Raw genomic sequence first — 19,354 nt, 5'->3', positions numbered from 1 at the left:
ATCTCAGCTGGCGCAAATTTTTATTTTTATTTTTTAAAAGTGACTAGCCGCTTTGTATACCCGTTCGGGTATAAAGGTGAACAATTAGTCTCTTCATAGGACATGCTCGAACAAAAGCGATCAGTTCATTCCATATAAAGAGATCAAAAGTGGTATTAGTCGCATGCTCCTTTGCGATTGCTCCCGGAGTCATCCCGGATTAGTCGCATTTTTTGCAGGGAGGCTACAAATCCGACATGATAGATACGCACAGTGGGTAACAAGAAAAGCCAACATCCAGTGTCACACTAACACAACCATACACTTGGTTTGCTACGAGCACATTCGTTTTCTTTCTTTTTCTTCAATATAAACTCAAAAAGATAGTGGAAGGAAACAAAAATGTGTAGCAATTTATTTTAATGCGAATTTTTCACAAACAACCAACGCGCTTTAAAAATGTATTCTATATTCGCAGCGCTTCAACCCGAAAATTGCGATAAATGGAAAAATGTCAAGGGGAATCATATATGCGTGTACATTAGGGTGGTCCAAAAAAAGTTCAAAATGTTAAGGTCTCACCTCCTAGGGCTTTTCTAAATGGAAAAAGAATATGTAGATAAATGCTTCAAAGCTCATGAAGGTTTTCATGTATTTTTTATGGGGAGGAAACACTCTTTCGTAGAAATGGTATAGAATTCATGAAAATCAATATACAATTTCGATCTGTGTTTCTCTTCAGGAGACTTCCAATAATAATACCCAATTGTTTATTTTACCATTTTTTAGTACTTACCAATTTTTATGGGCCCCTCATTGCATTTTTTTGGTTTTTCCCACATATAAAATACGTGGAAAAGTTTATGGGCCTTGGGGCAGTTCTAAAAAAATTTTTTTTTTTAACAAAATATTACGGCTAGAGAATTCCTAAGGGGTGAGAGCTTAACATTTTAAACTTGTTTTCCCTCCATGCACTTTTGGACCACCCTACTGTACGTACATACATACTTACATTTATATACGTATATGTACATATAAGCGTACAGGTTACATAAAGTGGTAGTGAAGTTCGCATTTTATAGCAAATTGCGTCTAAGTGAATTGTCTCGAATGCTTCTCATCGTAAAAAAAATGTGCAGCAATTTTCAAGAGTCACACTTTTGAGTGGCGAGCATGACGAAAATGAGGTAGTGGCGCGCGTTAATGCTGCTTCGCTGTCAACAATGTCATCGTCGAACAAAATGAGAAGCATCATCATTAAGCTACGTACACAGTGCAAATATCATTTTGCAAAAATCGATTGTGCAATGGTAGGAGATCAGAAGGAAAGAAAGAAAAAACGAAATGTGTGTCGCACACTCACCTGCTGCTCTATTCTTCCTTTTTTCCGTGACAATTTTTCCGCTCACTTAAGTACTCTATTCAACATCAACTTCAATGTTTGACTACTATTCAAGTATACCAATCAATAGATCCACTCACGGTGACACTCGATGACATTTGTGTGATGGCACACACACATTCATATCCTGATCGCTCTGTCATTGCATTGCCTAGCTGAAGTTCATTGTTGGCACAGCATGTAGCATACCTTACGGCGCAAAGCCATAGCAAGCAGTGACCAAATAAAAATCTCTAATAAAAATAACATTTCCTGCCGCTAGCTGCTCTATTTCACTCAACATGAGCTAACATTAGGCAGTGTGTCAGTGCAGCTGGTTATTTCCTGTATAAGCACACAGGCATACAATGTACGAGTGCTTACAAAGCTATCCTTTACTTACTCAAATACACATATGTACATATAAATACATCATTTATGCTTATCAACATTTGTTTGGTTATTGACATTCGTGTCATTGCACTCTTAAACTTTAGCATGAACTTTGGCCCACTATGTAGACTAGTGTCCACATACCCGCTTTCATTGCTCGCCATCGATGTGCGACCACTAGCTGGTTGCGTTCGTTTATTCACCGCGAGCTACCCACACGACACCACTCTGTTATTTTGCTGCCTCATATTTCTCTGTTTATTTGGTTATACTATCACGTATGTACAAATTTCACCCACAATTTACCATTATTGCGGGATGACCCCCATTTATATGTACAGGCATTGACGAGTAAACGGTTGGCGTTCTGTGGTTGAGGTGTTCTATTTGTATACGTATAAGTAGGTATGTACATTAGGGTGGTCCAAAAATACATAAGAGAAATTAAAGTCGGAATAAAAATATAACCCTATTTTTTAATTTAATTGTTCGACACATGCACGGATTTAACGTGCGATAATTTGAATTGTGAAATGGAGGTTGATTAGCAAAAATAAAATTATTGGATTTGTTTGCAAATCTCACAGAGTTATCCCAAACAATTTTCCAAACACCACTGAAGAGAAATTTTAATGTTTTCAAATGAAACAAAAAATGCCGAAAATCGTTACCTAAATTTTGGTCCAGATCGGTCTTGATATCCGGAAATGGTTGAAGGATAAACACTTCCCTGAAACCCTGGACGAAGCAGTATCAAATCCAAGGGACTCAATTCGTGCGGTGATCGAAAATGACTCAATGGATTATCGTTGATAACATGATACAGTTTTTTAACACATTCGGCTTACATATGACATTAAAGACAAAAAGACATATTTCTATATTTTGCAGAAACATACAGCGTGGGCCAAATAAGACCTACCATAGTCTGCTAAGTTTGCCATAGTTTGCCTAGCAGTGTGCGCCGACTGCCATCTTGTTGGTACCACAAATTAGGATGCTGCTCTGCCGTGGGTCAATCATTGTTTTGTAAGAGGCACCAGAAATCATTTCTGGCGTTTGATCCTCTAACTATAACATGCAGAAATAAAATAACAATAATATTAAAAAAAATAAAGAGGTTATACGTATTTAGGTAGGTCTTATTTGGTCCACCCTGTACGAAACTGGTGAAAGAGAATTGCCTCTATGCTTCATCATAAAATTAAAAGTAAAACAGAAAGATCTTTTATAAATACAATTAGACCCTGTTTATCCAAATGGAATACATAGTAAATGGAGAAGTTATGAGCACTTAAGTCATACACGGCGTATGAGTAATATTCTTTCCTGCTAATATACGTGCATGCATACGTATTTTATACAAAAAACAAAAAATAAATAAAAAAAGACAATAGCAGTAAAGAAGATTATCGATATATTCACTAAATGAAAGTTGCATTGTAATTCTTTGGATAGTTAATGTTCGTGAGTTTGGAAAATAATAAAAATTTCTCGCGGTGTATTTGCCACTTTTGAGAATTATAGGTTTCATGTCAAGAGCTGATTTTCCCACAAATATTCTTCTCTACACTCAACCCATAGTCTTTGTGCAGCACAAAATGCTTTCGCCTCCCATTCATCCCCCTTTGTACATGCAAACTCTTTCCACATCTTTGTAAATTTTCGCATTTTTCTTTTTTCCACTTTTCTCTTTCACATCAGCATTGAGGGTGAACTGTCATTTTTGCCTCTCAAGTGCACCTGAATATTGGTTTTTGAATGAGTTCGTGTGCCACTTTTCCGCCTCCATTCGCTCAAGAGTTAGTAGTTTTGTGTAGCTTTCATTTTTTTTTCTTTTATCCAATTCAATAGTTTTTGCTGCTATACAAGTGCGTTTGTTCATTCATTCATATCGGAATTCGACGAATCTTGTTTGTGAAAGCGCGTACGTTGCATTTGCACACGTTCTGCCAGTGGCGCCACCGAAGCCGTTTTCGCTACTATGGCTTAATTGCAATGCGTTAAAATGGCGTTTTTCCATACAATTAACGTTGGATTTTCAACTATCTGCTCGCACACACTCGACTTTTACATGTATGTACACATGTTATGTTATACATATATACATACCTGCGTGCAGGTATACGATATGTGGATATGTAAGCAAAAGGCGTTTTTGCATTTTGTATGTAAGAGCAAAATAGGTGAGAAGAACATCCGCCAAACAAACTTGCAGAACGTGCATGCATTTTTTTTATGTGTACACATATGTATGTACATATGTATGGATATATGTACATACATGCGTAGGGATGTGCTTTCAAGTATGTGTTGGTAAATAACGTAAAATTGTTCTGTTTTACAACTCAGCAGAGTTTCAAATTGGATTGGCTGCTGCTATTTGCGCGATTTTGACTGCTGAATATTGCCACTCTACTTCGAAGTTGCTTTATTTAGCCTTTAAAGTTAACACATGGCGACTAGTCATTTGGGATATCGATGGATATGTGAATATAAATATATAGTAAATATGTTCGTAGTTGTGTTTCTGTTTATAACAGAAATATTCAGGCCTGGCGGAAAATTTTAAGTTATGTTGCTTGTACGGAGTGCGATTCACATATGTACTTACTATGTGTATGTACGTAATAATTTCTTAGCAGCTGATTTACAAGTTAGTATTTAAAAAAAAAAAAATAAGCTTTGCGTTTTTCAACCAAATTCTGAAGCAGGGTGTTCTCGAGCCATTTTCTGTGATAGGACGTTTTCGAACCAGCTGCCGAGATAGGCTGATCTTCCACTCAGCCGTCGAAATGTATGTACATGCATGCAGTCATATCTTCAGTATTGCACTTGACTTCAGTTTCTGCGAAGTTCTAGTAAAATGGCAATTTTTTATGCGTGCACTTTAAGGAATTGAGGACAGAAGTGTTAAAGACTTTACAAAAACGAACTTAGTGCAAGTAGTCCCTACGTACGGCTGATATGAAATTTCATAGAAAAAAATTGCAGAAAGGAAAATGTTTGCAGCGCGATTTTAGAGAAAATCAATTTTATTTTTTATTTTTCCGATGAATCAAGTCACTGATAAGTTTTATTTAACATATTGCTGACTAGAGGGGAAAAGGAGTTAAGAAAACTTTTTCCAATTTTGAATTTTTGATGCAGAATGACAGATAATACACAGTTATGACGGTTTTTCGTCTTTCCTGTACGATTTCAAAAAATAGGCTTTTCACCTCTGGGTAACGATATATTTTATTTTTTTTTGTATTTGTACGATGAAATCACATCTTCATATTTGTCATAATTTTCGTCGTCATATTTCTCATCATCCTCATCTTCAGTTTCAACTTCATATTCATGTTCATGTTCATCTTCATCTTCATCTGCGATACTATTCCTTCCACTTGCCTATCACTGAGGATAGTAATTTTCTCATTATAGTTCCTTCTAAAGCTTATCTCCGCACATACACTGATGATTGCGCAAACATTTCCTGACATACATATGCTGGGGTACCTTCCCATAGGCACCGATATCATAGCTCTGGTGCTATATCCGATTTCTCTAATGCTGGCTACTAAGTACTTACTTTGGAGATGCCTTTTTAGAAGAGAGGCACTTCAGGCTGCTTTAATGCACCATTCTGTATTAGATCTCTTCTCGGATACTATTATCCGCGTTATATCATCCGAGGAAAGTAGGGAGAGCTCTATAGAGAAGTATAGTAGTATAGTATAGTAGTATAGCACGTGCGCATTGCACCGTAATGCAGAAGCTTTGCGAGGGACTGTTTCGCCATAAATAAGATAGTTCTTTATACCTAAGCTATCGTCCCATATCCTGCCTTAGCTTGTACCATTATGATGGAAAATCGTCTCAGGGTTCTCGGACTCTTAGCATTCTTCTATGCCATTAATGCTTTTGTGGCTCTGGGTATACTTACAGGATTTTTTAATAAAAGTTTTGTGTCTAGAATTAGTTCTAGAAGAACATTCAATCAAATTAAGGAAAAGATTGCGGTATTGCTTCGGTACTCCATCTAATAGACCTACATAAAAATTTTTTCGTTGCCCCTAATTCTGGAAAATAAGAGTTGAATTTAAAGTACAGATGCATATATATGTAGATCCATTTGGAGCAAATTTAGCTAGCGACCATACTCGCAAAAGGTTATCAGCTTTTCCATATCATCCTTTTTCCAATCGATTGCATTCGCTATACATATGTAATTATGCAGTCCGCAGTGCTGGCAATTCCCAACTGGGTACTATCGTTCGAACACCATTAATATTGGGTAATTGAAGTTTACGATATCTCTCCTTCGATATGTGAAAGTCAATGGATTAAATGGCGAATTGAGACATTCGAGCAGTATTCATATGACAGCTCGTTTATATTTTCATCGCCATAATCCATACACGCTTATGAAACTGAAATAAAAACAAACGTACTTATGTGTATATATGTATGTATGTATGTATGTACATATACATACAGCGATATCTGCAAATATGCGATTATTGCCGTGGGTAACTAACTGAAATGGCAAAAAGTGAAATGGCACCAAAGTAGGGCGATTATGCTTTTTAATTAAGTAAATTGATCTGAGTCCAAGCAGACAAACGGTTCTAGAGCTATGCACATATGTATGTATGTATGTATGCACATAAGAGGATAAAAATGATGCTGGTAAGTTAAAGCAGTGCAAATGAAAGCAGAAAAATAGTGTACAGTAGAGCATATATGCATAAGTAGATATGTATGTATGTATGTCTGCACTTCAATTCATTTGATAATCATTTCAAGTAGATGATTAAACAACAGATAAGTGCTTCAATATGCATATCATCGTTGTGAATGCAAAAGGACACAAGGGAGGAATTTGAAATTTTAGAGGATAAGTAAAAAATAGGAAATACGCGCAGGACTTTTACTAAGAGATGCACATGCATATGGACATATGTATCTGCATTTGTATGCATCCAGCACAAAAAAATATATAAAACCTAATAATAAAAAAATCGAATTCCACCTCTGGCTTTTTCTATAGATTAAAGTGGTGTGAAAAGAAATAAAATATCAGGGATTGGTAGCAAGCGCTCAGTTTTACCAGAATGTCAATTGTGGTAATAACTTATTTGTGTCAAAACTTTTATGATATCCGAATTGATGAAATTTTTCGTAAATTCAACTTTTAAAGACTTTTCTTGTAGCATAATTGTTGTGGTATTAACATAATTTGATGCGCATCGATTGGTGAAAAGTGCCTACTTACAACTTTTAGGTTTGAGGACCTCCTTGTCCGCTTAATATCAAACAATTATTGAAAAACGTGTTTTTTTAACATCTCTGGTTCTTAGGCAGGCAAGGAGTTAGGTGCAATAGAAGATCAAGAAAACACTAAGTAAAAAGCGAACACCTCAGGCTATAAGGGGAAGTCGAAAAATGTGCTACGCGAGGAAGGCAAATCGTAGGAATTCTAAGGTCGCCTCGGACAATCTTCTTGGCTTATGGTCCTTAGTTTGTTTGGGGTTTAAATCCGTTGCCTCTGTGGGTGCGCGCTCACATCATTTTATTTCAGTTAAGGAAGATAAATAATTGCTGATAAAAAGCCATGTATCGATACCTGAGTGGAAGATCGATATATCTCGGCAGCCAATTCGAAAACGTCCAATCTCAGGAAAGTTTTCACCCTAATTCATAATTTGATTTCTGAACGCCCTATTTCAAAATGTGATTGAAAAATTCCCTTTCTCGGAATTCGATTCAAAAACGCCCTATCTACCGTATTTGACCCGAATTCTGTGATGGGGTGTTTTTCAATAAAATTCTCCAATAGGGCGTTCTTCAATCAAATTCTGAAGTAGTGCGTTCTTGAAAGGTTTTCTGAGATAGGGCGTTTTCGAACTGGCTGCCGAGATAGTTTGATCTTCCACTCAGCCATCGATATGCAGGAATCATTTTTCTACTAGTAATTGTGCTTTCACTTGATTTTGTTGCAATTTTATAGAAACTACCACCACTTACCTGTATAAGCCAAAATGAGCGACCTGGACAGCTTTGTGTGGCACCGGCCAAAATGCGTTTTGACTTCGACGAGCCCAAGTGTACAATGCAGCCGCAACGACAGCCGGGTCCGATCTCTTGGCTGACCTCTGTACGATTGGCGGCAGTAAAAGTTGCTCCACTGCTTTCGTAAATGCAATCCCAAGTATCAGCGATGGCTTTGCCGCATTTCTCGGTCTCCACCGAGGGACCCTGCGTAGTAAAAAAAACAAAGATTTGAATATATATATATTTGAATATATAAACAGAATGAAAGACAAATATTGCATCAAATTCATAAAACTGTTTCTTTCCCTTTTTACAAATAGGTTATATGTATATTTATAGTTTAAAGTTTAAGCAAAATACATGTATTAATACATACATACATTTATACAGATATCGTTGCTTTACAAAAAAAAATATTATTTTACAATTTTAATAAAACAAATTAATTGAATACTCCTCGTCGCCTTCGTCATACTCAACATCGTACAAGACACGTGATCCTGATTCCGTAGCGCGCCGCGATCCAGATTCACCGATCTCCGAACGACGTGACGGCCGCGAAGATCTCACTGAAAGCCGCTCGCCGGTGTCCGGTGTTCCGTCGCCGCCACCCGGAATGGACACCACCGATGGTCTGTCCCTGGGTTGAGTAGCTGACGAACCGTAGTCGACGCTACTGGACTCACCCTCATCCTCATCCTCCGCCTGCGCATCTTCAACGGGCATCACTGTTTCGAGTGCCTCGTGCGAAGATGATGCATACAAAGTGGATCCCATTTCCACATCGAATAAATTTTGACCACCTAACTCACGTGCTTTTGGTATAATCTTACTCTCCACCTGTTGTATTTGATACTCGGTCACAGCAATGTCTGTAGAGGCGGCCTTGTGTGCCGTGCGCTTAAAGATCTCCATCAATGAGGAAGCGGTGCGCGGCAGTAAGCCCATTTTGCCGGGACGATAGACGCTGGAGGTGGAACGTGAGATTGTTAGCGCGGAGGGCGTTGGCGGTAGCTCGTCCGAGTGACTACTCACAATTTCCATCAACTGGGTGAGCAGATCATGACGTCTCAATTGGCGCATTGCGTCTTGTGAAATACTTTCTTTGACGCTATCCTTGCCACGCTCCTTGCCACACGGACTGTGTATGGCGTCGATGGCCGATTGCACGGTGGTCTTTATTTGTATGATAATGTCATGCAATCGCTGGATCTCCATTTCGTGCTGCTGATGTATTGCAATGAAGCGCGATTTTTCCATCTTCAATTCCTCGACGCGCTGTTCCAGGTGGCGGATCTTTTTCGACATATCCTTGAAGTTGAAACGCTCACAAATGTCACGTTTCACAGCTGTATCATATAATTTGCGATACCTTGCCACCTCTACATATTTGGCCTTAAGTTTTTCATAGTTATCGGTGAGCCTCTCGATGATTTTGATCTTATTCTGCGAATTGCGTATCAATTGCTTCTTCAGCTGGTCCATCGATGCATACTGCTCAGCCATTTCCTTGTGGCGTATGACTTGTTCGTTGAACTGTTGTTGCATTTTGATTTGTGACATCACCAATATATCAATTTCCTTCTGCAAGGCGATGTTCTCACGTATCAGACGACGTGTGTAGCCGGCATTGCGTATCTCGTTGGAACGCATGAAATCCTCAGATACTTGCAGCAGTTTGGTCTCTACCTCCTTTTTCAACGCATCCTTCTCGACCACAGCCTTCTGTTCCATGGTGTAAACCATTTCAACGTAAGAGCGCTCCTTCTCTTTCAACTCTGTCTCTTGGTCGTCAAATTTGGCAAGCAGCATATCACGTTGCACGCGAAATTCATCCAACGAGTTTAGTTTACCGTTGAGGAGCTTAATCTCCGAAGTCAGTTGGTCATGCATAGACTTGTACTTAGTCTCTAGCTCCTTTACCTTCTCCGCTGACTGTAGATTCTCCGCTTCACGTATTTTAATGATCTCGGTTAGTCGCTCCTCGAGCTCATGAATTGTCTCGTTACGCTCGCCGAGCGTGCGTTCCAAATGCGCCGCGACATCGGTGTGATCTTCTTCGATCTCGCGCAGCTTCTCTTTTAGGTTTATATTGTTGTCGTCCAAAGAAGCGAGATGACTACGGAGGCGTGCTAGTTTCTGATTGAGGTCGGCGATGGTAAGATCGCAGAATGCGCGATCCACATTGGTCAGCTTATTTGGGTCTTTCTTCTCATCTTTTTTGCCCTTTTTGCCCTTTCCTTTTCCTTTTTTCGGTGGCATTTTGACAGCGTACTTGAACTACAATCTGCGGCGGCTTCGTAAATTGCGTGTAATTAATAGATACATATGTAGGTTTACGAAATTTTGAAATAGTTTTAGATATTTATAAGTAAATCGTTTAGATAGTTTAAAAAATGATTTTTATCAATAAATGTCCTTTGAATGTATCCGTTGCAGACCCGTCAACGTTTCTCTTGAAAATATTTTCACTCAGAAATTTGTTTTCGTTTATCGAGCAAACAAATGTAAAAATGTTGACATTGTTACTTGGTAACCACGCAACAAGTTGGCATGCGCAGACATATGTACATATTCTCCAAATTGTTAACACACATACATGTGTAGCAGCCATGGGTTGCCAACGTGCCGGTTAAGTGTGCGCTAAATACCAGCACACAGCAGACTGCTGAGCAAAAAGTCGTGGCCCTCAAGCGTATGCATACGAGTATGTTAATGCGCCGGCAAGTGTTTTGTGCGTGCACTTTGTATATTTTTAAGCACTGTACTTAGAACTCAATTATAGTTGCACAAAAACTAGTCCATAATACTGTTGTTACGCGACAAGCACGCTTGTCAGCGGCCAACTTGAAGTGCCGAGCTACCGAACAAGTGGATCAACGAACAAGCAATGTATCTTGGAAGTTTCTGCGCAGAGTTTTAGTTTACGGTATGTAAACAGAGATCCAGGAATTGTTGGATACCATATTTGGAATTAACACTTAACGTCTTGGAAGATAGCAAACTGATGAAGTGGTTGAAAGTCCCTATTAAAGTTACATACTTTGTTAACCATTTACCACACGGCAGTTGTCGAATAGCAAATCTTGTTACGGAAAAACAACAAAGCTGCAGTAGCTGACGGCCTGCCAGCTAAGGTAGCGCTGAAATTTGTCAATGAGACGGCGCTTGGAGTACTCGATAGAACTGTTTTGCGGATGATTTAAAGGCCCCTGCCTGTTTTGCGACGGCGAATACCGCTGATGACGGAACAAAGAGCTGTAGGAACTTTAATTCCCTTAATGAGAAATGTGCTACTGGATGGTGTTTTTTCAACGCATTTAAATTGGCTCTGACTAATGGTAGGATCAGCAGGAGATGTGGGAGAAAAAAGTAGACAATGGAACATATCCGCTGCAAGTATCCTGCCCTAGCGGTCTGCGGATTAGTCTTCTAGGAGCAGACTTCTGCCTGCAAAGTCTTACAGTTTTATAAGAGGACTGCGATGCTCTTTAACATTACTCCTGGTACTCAGTGATGGGCATTTTAATGTAGTCGTGGTTTATATGTTAACTATTTCAAACCCAATCGTATCTACGAAGCAACGCAGGGGCTAGCTAGCTAGTAACCTAACCTAAGGTATCATTGACCAGGTTCGTAGGAAGGGGCAGCTCGCAAGGGGGAGTCCTATCCCTTCTTCTATGGGTCGCAGAGGTAAACACATAGCTGTGTGGCATGGAAGGGGAAGCCTGTATGGTTAGTGCTTATGTATGCCAATGACCGAATGATCTTGCGCTAGAAGAAAGCGGTAAATTTCCGCAGACCACGATAAACCCAAGCAAATCTACAAAATATCATCAAGCTGAATTCAAAACACCAAAGAGCGGGCGCGGAAGGCCACCGTTGCCTTATATAGCTGTGGAGGGGAAATCGACCAAAAGTGAAATCGTCCAAAGCAAGGGAAAGGGGAAATCGTTCAAAAGCATTGCCGTGTTGAGACCAATACTTCACTATGTGGTAGTGTTATGTCGTCCAGTACTAGGGAAGATATTAAATATTATGAAATTACAAAAGGTGGAGGGAAGAGTTCTGATTTGCATTAGTGGTGCTCTCCCGCAACACTTAGGAAATTAATTCGATTGTAAACATGCTACCCGTGGATATTATGGGAAGGCAATATGCTGTGAAAGCAGGCCTAGGACTGCAGGAGCTTAGAAGCTAGAGAGCGGTAATTCTTATCAACCAGCAATTACGAAGCAAAACAGACTACTGTGTACCAACGCTCACTTTCAAATAAGGTTTTAGCATAGCTATACCAAGCAGAGAATCGTGAATAGAAGGAGTACCGGGACCTGAAGACGCCATAAGATTTTACAGAGACGGCTACAAATTGGAAAACAAAATAGTAGGGGGAGTCTTCATGGAACTATTGGGAATCTTTCAAGCCCAACTGGCGGCCATACAAGAAGCCATTGACAGCCTAAAATTACCTGTTATCGCTGTTACTGAAATATATAACTAAGACAGCCAGGCGGCCATTATGCCGCTTAACAAATTCGGAACCAGACAATAACTGGCACTAATTAGTTAACGTGATGGAAGAGGCGGTACTTCCAGTCCACTTTCACCAGCCTTGAGGTCTAACAGCCACTTCAACCTAACCTAACCTAAGGCGCTCATATGAAACCAACTAACTTCGTACTTGACCCCTCTCTGAAACCCAACAAACTAAAACTTCTTTCCCTTATGGTGAGTTGGACTTGAAGACAGCGACTTATAAGCTGGCCGAGAGCCAAAACTTGTAGCTGTTATCACTAAACTTCAACCATATTACCATATATATTTACTGCATTTTTCAATAAATAATATGAAAACACTGCAGCATCCACTCTCAGTCCATCCAACAATGCGTCCATTTATGGCACTGCCACTTAAAAGTTTTAGTTACACATGTAAAAGCTTTCTACGTTGCGCTGATCTTCGCGAACAACGCTTTGCACTAAAAACTTTCACACAGATTCTCGTAATAATTTTAAATACTGTTATAAATAAGAGCCAACAATGTTGCTTGTGAATATACACCAGCCAGCACTCATACTTATCTAATATACATATTAAGTTGTAATGCGACCTACTCAGCAACACTCACTTGTGCGAGTATGCATGCCCCTGTGGGTCGCATCCCGCAAATGTTGCTATGAATTGTAACAACGATGTTGCCTTCCACTTATATATCTTATTGGAGTAGTGGTTGCTGTTGCTGTTTTTGTTTGCTTATGTTGAGATCTGCGAATGTGTATACCTCTAAAAAAAACCCTACTTTATAGCAAACAATAAAACAACAATGTTGATGATGTCATCAACGAGGATGGAGGCTGTGGCGTTGGCGTTGACTTTGGCAACGTTGCCTTATAAAGAAGAGAAAAACACAAAAACCGACCCGTCGTAAATTCTCAGCACAATCTAGTTCAAGTGTTGGAACGCTGACACCTTCCCTAAAGGCAAATAAACTATCCATGTACTTATGCACATTCATATAGTACAACAGCAAGCGCCGCTTAACAACAATGTAAACCGCACGCCTAACCACGAGTGCGAGCGAACAAAAGGCAGCAACAATAAAGAGAACAGCAATGAATGCTTCAGGCAAGCGCTTGTGCACACAGACACTATCGCTGCGTTGGCCGGCACAAATCGCTTTATGACAGAGCTTTCATATTCAGGCGAAACCCTTACCAGCCAACTTATTCACCAACATCGCTGCCGCCTCCTCCAAATTCCTAACAATCACCCATTCTCTTTAGGGCGCTCGACGTCTGACAGCTTTGATGTGGCTCCGTTGAACGCCCAGCATGGCGTTGGTGGTTGGCAGCCAGGCGCGAAATTATAATTTCCGCATATAGACAAAATGCAACTCTGCGGCGGGCGGAAATGAAAGAAACATGGAAAAAAATTTACAAAAACAAAAACATCATAAAAGTAAACCTCTATTTGCCGCATTATAGTATGTAGTAGCTATTGTACTACATGTGAATGAAAAAAAAAACGAAAAACAAAAATGTCTAAAAATGGGTTAACAACAACAACAAGCACAATATATGTATGCATGTAAGTACATGCGAGAACAATATATTACGCATGTCAGTGTTATCATTTGCATTGTTTTTCTTTACAATATATGTATGCGTATATGTACATGTGGGTGGAAAAAACGGGCTGTGTTTAGCGCAAAAACTAATTTCACTTACAATGAGTTATTGCTGTTGTTAGCTACTTTTACTCACTACTAAATATTTGCCTTATTTGTTGTTTGTACATAACACTACCCACCAAACAATTTGTGTTGCCGGCAATAAGAAAACGTGTCGCCCTCGGAAACAAATTTATTGCCGGTAACATTGCCATCGAATCGATTTTCTATTACCGGTCGCTCTAAAACGTCCGCCGAAGGCAACACGCCTGGGCGAGTCGTTTTCTTATTACCTGAATGAGTCCTTTTCTTATCGCTTCAGGCGATATTTGGAATAATTTTATTCTTTTTAATACTTCATTTATTTGTTTTTTTTGTATACCAAATCGCAACTTACAATCGGAAATAATTAATTTTCTCGCTGTAAGGCTTCCTATTTCTTCAATCTTGTCCTTGGGCATAATTTAGATGCTTTTGGCCAATACTATTGACGCCATATTCATAAGTTTCGGAATTTTTGAGGACTTTTTTATTCAAAATTGACATGAACGGAGTGATGTTGCCGATTTGTCACCACAGCAATAAATCGGTGAGTCGCCAATTTGTTGCCATTGACGATTGTTGCCTATTTCTCATATTTTGCATGGTGGGTATGCATTCGGTTTTGTTTTTTTTTGTTTCTGTACATTTCTTGTTCTTCGCATTATTTCACATAGTAGGCACTTAAAACACACATTTTTTCACCCATACATATTTTGCCTCTTTTTTTGTGGTTCTTGTGTATTACTTTGTTTTTTGTGCGCTGCTTTTGTTTTCTCACCCATTTTACGGCTGCTGCCAATGCAAGTATTTTGCACAGAGTTTATAATCTTTATGATTACTTACTTCCTCAATAGGTGGCACCCTGTGCCTCATTCTTTACAATCCGCTTATATCAAAAGTGTTTTGTTGTTCGCGTCTTTTGCTTTTAATTTGAGTGCAGTATTGTTGTCGGTACAGTAACCTGCACTTAAGAGCATTGGGCAGAAGCGTGTCAACTAAGTTTCAGTGTGTAATTAACTACCGCGTAATAAGTTTCTGCAAAAGTTTCTCAGCGAGCGCTTCCGCTTGCAATTAAGTAGCGGGCTTTATTAGTTAATTTCCTGAACAAACTTACTTAAATTGAAATGAAAAATGTGTTAATTAAGGAAATGAAGTGAGATATGATCGGCGGAAGCAAGTGTTATCTTAATTAAATGCGAATCTTGGCCGTTATTAACAAAATATGAAAACTTTTAACAAATTAAAAGTAAAAAGTTAATATAGAATATTTCACATAAAATAACTGAAATATTTATGACAACAACAAAAAATGTAAACTTCAATCTTCTGCAAAAAAAAACAAAAAATGTTAATCACCTTTTTCTTTATTGGCGTTAGATGGCTTAATTCCGGCAATGCTACAGGGGAATAAAGCAGGACTAATACTACTATTAAGCTCTATATTCAAAGGCACCATTACTCTAAGTTGCATTCCATAAAGTTGGAGAAGAGTGAAGGTGGTATTCATTCCTAAGCCAGGAATTTTATTTAAAACAATGGAAAGGCTCTTAGGTATCTATCAGACATCTGCAGCGGGTGCATGATTTTCGTGTATACTCGATCATCTAACAAAACCCGTTTTGCATCGTTCTCTGTATACGAGCAGAAGTATTGTTCGTTATCGACTGAGCTCAAGACGAACATGTTGGCCACAACACCCGATTGCTTTTCATACATACTTGATTGGGTTCGGGTGCTTTGCAGCTCAATATACCCGGGTGTTCGAGTTTCAACCCGAGTGTGCACAAAATTTTCTTGATTGGCTTATGACGTTTTTGTTTCTACAAAAAATGTTGCCTTCTCATCGCGGTGTTCTTAGTTTTTGTGCGTAGAGGGCAAAGGGAACGTTGAATTTTTCGGTAGTTTGTTTAAGTGTACATTTAACCATTTCTTATATTTTTGCTCATACAAAATGCGACATCACGACGCCTACATCCATTTAGGTATAATTGTGTGTAGATCGGCATTGCCCAAGCCCTATACACTCGGTGCACATTTATTTTTTGTAAAAGTACTTATGTACTATGTAGATGTACATAGTTTTAGGCTGTGTGTTCTAGTATATACTCACACAGCTTTCCACGCGAAACTATACGAAATAGATGCAAAAACATTTTTGTCTACTTCGCTTCTAATTTTTTCATTGCGTATGCACAAGCACAAAGCAACAACATTTTCGTATGCTTTGTGGGAACATATTGGCGCCAGTTACCTTCAGCGTAAATTTCTTTGTTGTCCTGCATTTTATCGCAATGTTCGGGTGTCCGTTTCATTGTTACACAAATTTTCGGGTTAGCTGCGGGTGTCCGAGTGTGGTGTTCGCTAGTGCTCAATTTATAGCGAGGGTAATCGAACAGACTCGTTCGTAACCAAAGCAGCTGTCGGGTATGCATCTCGATCGAACACATAGTAGCCGAGTGTGGCGTTCGCTTGTGCTTGATTTTTAGTGAGTGTGATCAAAAAGGCTCGATCATACTCAAAGCTGTTCTCTGGTATCTATACAAGATCGCTACTAGGGGAGCCGACCATTTCAAATGCAAAACTTGCGCACATTAAGGGATGATCCATGGAAACCGTTCTACACGAAGTGGTGAGTCTCGTAGCAAAATCTCTCCACTTAAAGCAATATACTCTTGTTGCCTTTCTTGACATATGTATATCAATGTCAGCACCATTGTAGACCCCCTACAGAAACTGGGGGTTGATGACAATGTCTGCAGATGGATACAATCGATGCTAGGCAATGGAATAATTCACGCTACAAATGGCAATGCGTCGCTGACCCACCATGTGAGTAGAGGCACCCCATAGGGAGGCGTTCTCTCACCATTGCTATGGGTAATAGCGTTGAACGGAATACTGAAAGACCTCAACAAAGTTGTAGCGTACGCCGATGATGGAGTTTGGCAGTTCTGGGCCCTTTCCTCTCAACTGTAAGCGAAATGCTCGAATGAGCACTGGAAAAGGTACGCGTTTGGGCCAAGGAAAGCGGGCTAAGTGTAAACCCACAGAAGACCGAACTTATACTATTCACAAATAGGAACGAAATACCCCAGTTCAGAGCACCGTCGCTAGATGGTCAGATGCTCAATCTATCTTCTAGCGCGAAGTATTTGGGAGCCGTGCTTGACGCCAAACTGAACTGGAAAATCAACATCGAATATCGTAGAGATAAGGCCTACATAACATACTTTAGCCGGCAAGAGAATCTTCAGCAGAAATTGGGGACTAAAACCGAAACTGGTGATTTGGATGTATACCGCCATCAGAAGACCTATTCTAACCTACGACGTACTAGTCTGGTGGCCGGACATAAACAAAAAGTATAATTTAAATAAATAATGTTTGCAAAGAGCAGTGTGGCAGGAATAACGGGCGCACTTTGGTCCTGCCCGACACAATCGCTAAACACAATCTTACACTTAATCCCTATTGACCTACCCCTTAAAGAAGTGACCATGAAATCTGCAGTTAGACTCAGAAAGTCAGGACTATGGGAAACAAGCCAACCCAGGCACGGGTCGAGCATCAACGAAATACAATCACGACAAAAGACCGAATATATGATATCTAATCTCGATGAAGAGGCAATCCCTCTCTACACCGACGGTTCAAAGATGGACTATGGGGCGGGGGCAGGTGTATATTCCGAGGAACTCAGCATCTCCTTGTCGCTCCGTCTAGAAAGCGGAAGTCATAGACATCATTGAAGCTTGTACGGTTCTAGGAGAAGGCATCGGCAGAATTAAGAATGCAATAATATACTCTGACAGTCAAGCGACTCTGTTAGCACTAGCATCACCGCTCACCAAATCCCAGCTAGTCCAGAAGTGTAAAACGGAATTATGAATGAATGAATTATTTCGTGGGTCCCGGCCATAGGAGAATCGAAGGCAAGAGCCTTTTTGGAAGAATCTGAGGCTGTTGCACAGGTATTCCCCCTCGTATTCCTTTAAAGAGAAATTAGTTTGCATTTGCTTGGACTGGCAAGGAGAAGGTGTTTGGACATACGGACTTGCAAAATAGCTAGGGAATACTGGCCTGACTATAATAGGATGATGACACCAGACCTGCTTAATAGATCAAGGGCAGAAGTATTTAAATTTGTAGCAACTATTACGGGCCACTGGTCCATAGGCAAACAGTGTAATGCAGAGAGAATAGGACTCCCATATAATAGAGCTTGCCGCAGCTGGAGGGTAGCGAGGAAAGCGTTCAGCATTTCCTTTGTGAATGCTCAGCTCTAGCGGCTATTAGACATAAAGCGCTGGGTAGACACATACAAACAAAACTAGCAGATATTTCAGGGTCCACTTTAGGTGACATCGGAAAATTCATCAGGGAATCAAGATGGTTTGACCGAGAAAACAAGACATGCATAGGTATTTATCATACCCACGAAGTGCATCAAAATGGCGCAAACGTGCTCATTGTATCATAGCAGTACTATGAAGCACTGAAACCAACCAACACAAGGTTGAAATGGCCCACGATGTAATTTCTATACTGACGATTCTTTCCGCCAGGCCTCTTGCAATGCTTACATAATTTAATGATTTAAATATCTCTAATTTTATCAACACTCAGCAACCTGGGGACTTTATTTTGCATTCAAAGTTTCAGGAAAAATCTATTAAGTGGTAACGAAAGCAATGCAATGTCTAAATGAGTGACTCGCCGAGCTATCAGCTAGCCTAACCTTGGAAGAAGCTACAGTTTGACCCAGACGTTTGACTTTGATTTCCGAGGGGCGACTGCTTAAAAAAAATTTCGTGGAATGTTGTTCGGACCTGTTGGGTGTAGTTATTAGAATTTCAAAATTTGTGTTAAAATTTCGAACTATCGATCACTTGTGTCTCCTAAGGAATCATTTTTGATCTTTTTAGTTATGACGTTTTTGCAGCAAACGACAACAAACAATGTACATAACTTGCCAACGGTGGAATTATACACCGTTCTTGATTGCACTCATTAAAATCTAAATGTTTAACTTAAACTACAACTATAAATTTACAGTAAAGGAACAGCGGTGAACAAGGGATAAATGTGCGTCAGTAACTGCAGCATTCGATCCACCAGAAATGCAGACGCGTTCTTTAAAAGTTTCCCCACAACAAATGTGCACGTACACAGACAACAAAATGCGACGGTAATGTGACGCGTTTAGCTTTATAGAAAAATAAAAGAAAAAACACTTAACTAAATGCGCGGAAAAGTTTTAAATTATGCACCACAGAATGCCATTAGTCAGTGGCTTGCCAGGCGACAAAGTGGTCTAACGATGCGTTGGTCCAGCGATAGGATGCAAA

At 39.7% G+C, this 19,354-nt stretch overlaps 2 protein-coding genes across 7 annotated transcripts in view; both read right to left on the bottom strand.

Moving 5' to 3' along the window:
• The window catches only part of LOC118739644, a 260,844-nt gene that overhangs the window by 19,401 nt on the left and 222,089 nt on the right, over window positions 1-19,354 (bottom strand). For all 6 annotated transcript variants that reach the window (XM_036471088.1, XM_036471090.1, XM_036471089.1 and 3 more), the window contains one exon: window positions 7,769-7,999. In XM_036471088.1, coding sequence (XP_036326981.1) covers window positions 7,769-7,999 — 231 coding nt within the window. The remainder of the gene's footprint in view (window positions 1-7,768; window positions 8,000-19,354) is intronic.
• On the bottom strand, window positions 8,197-10,182 carry LOC118739645 (cilia- and flagella-associated protein 157). Its single transcript, XM_036471094.1, has one exon. The coding sequence runs from the start codon at window positions 10,055-10,057 to the stop codon at window positions 8,225-8,227; it is 1,833 nt and encodes a 610-aa protein (XP_036326987.1). The 5' UTR covers window positions 10,058-10,182; the 3' UTR covers window positions 8,197-8,224.

This window comes from Rhagoletis pomonella, unplaced genomic scaffold (assembly GCF_013731165.1).
Source record: "Rhagoletis pomonella isolate Grant_MI unplaced genomic scaffold, Rhpom_1.0 Rhpom_scaffold_00005, whole genome shotgun sequence".
NCBI lineage: Eukaryota > Metazoa > Arthropoda > Insecta > Diptera > Tephritidae > Rhagoletis > Rhagoletis pomonella.
Note: the sequence above shows the minus strand (reverse complement) of the source record. Positions and strands in the feature narration are given on the sequence as shown.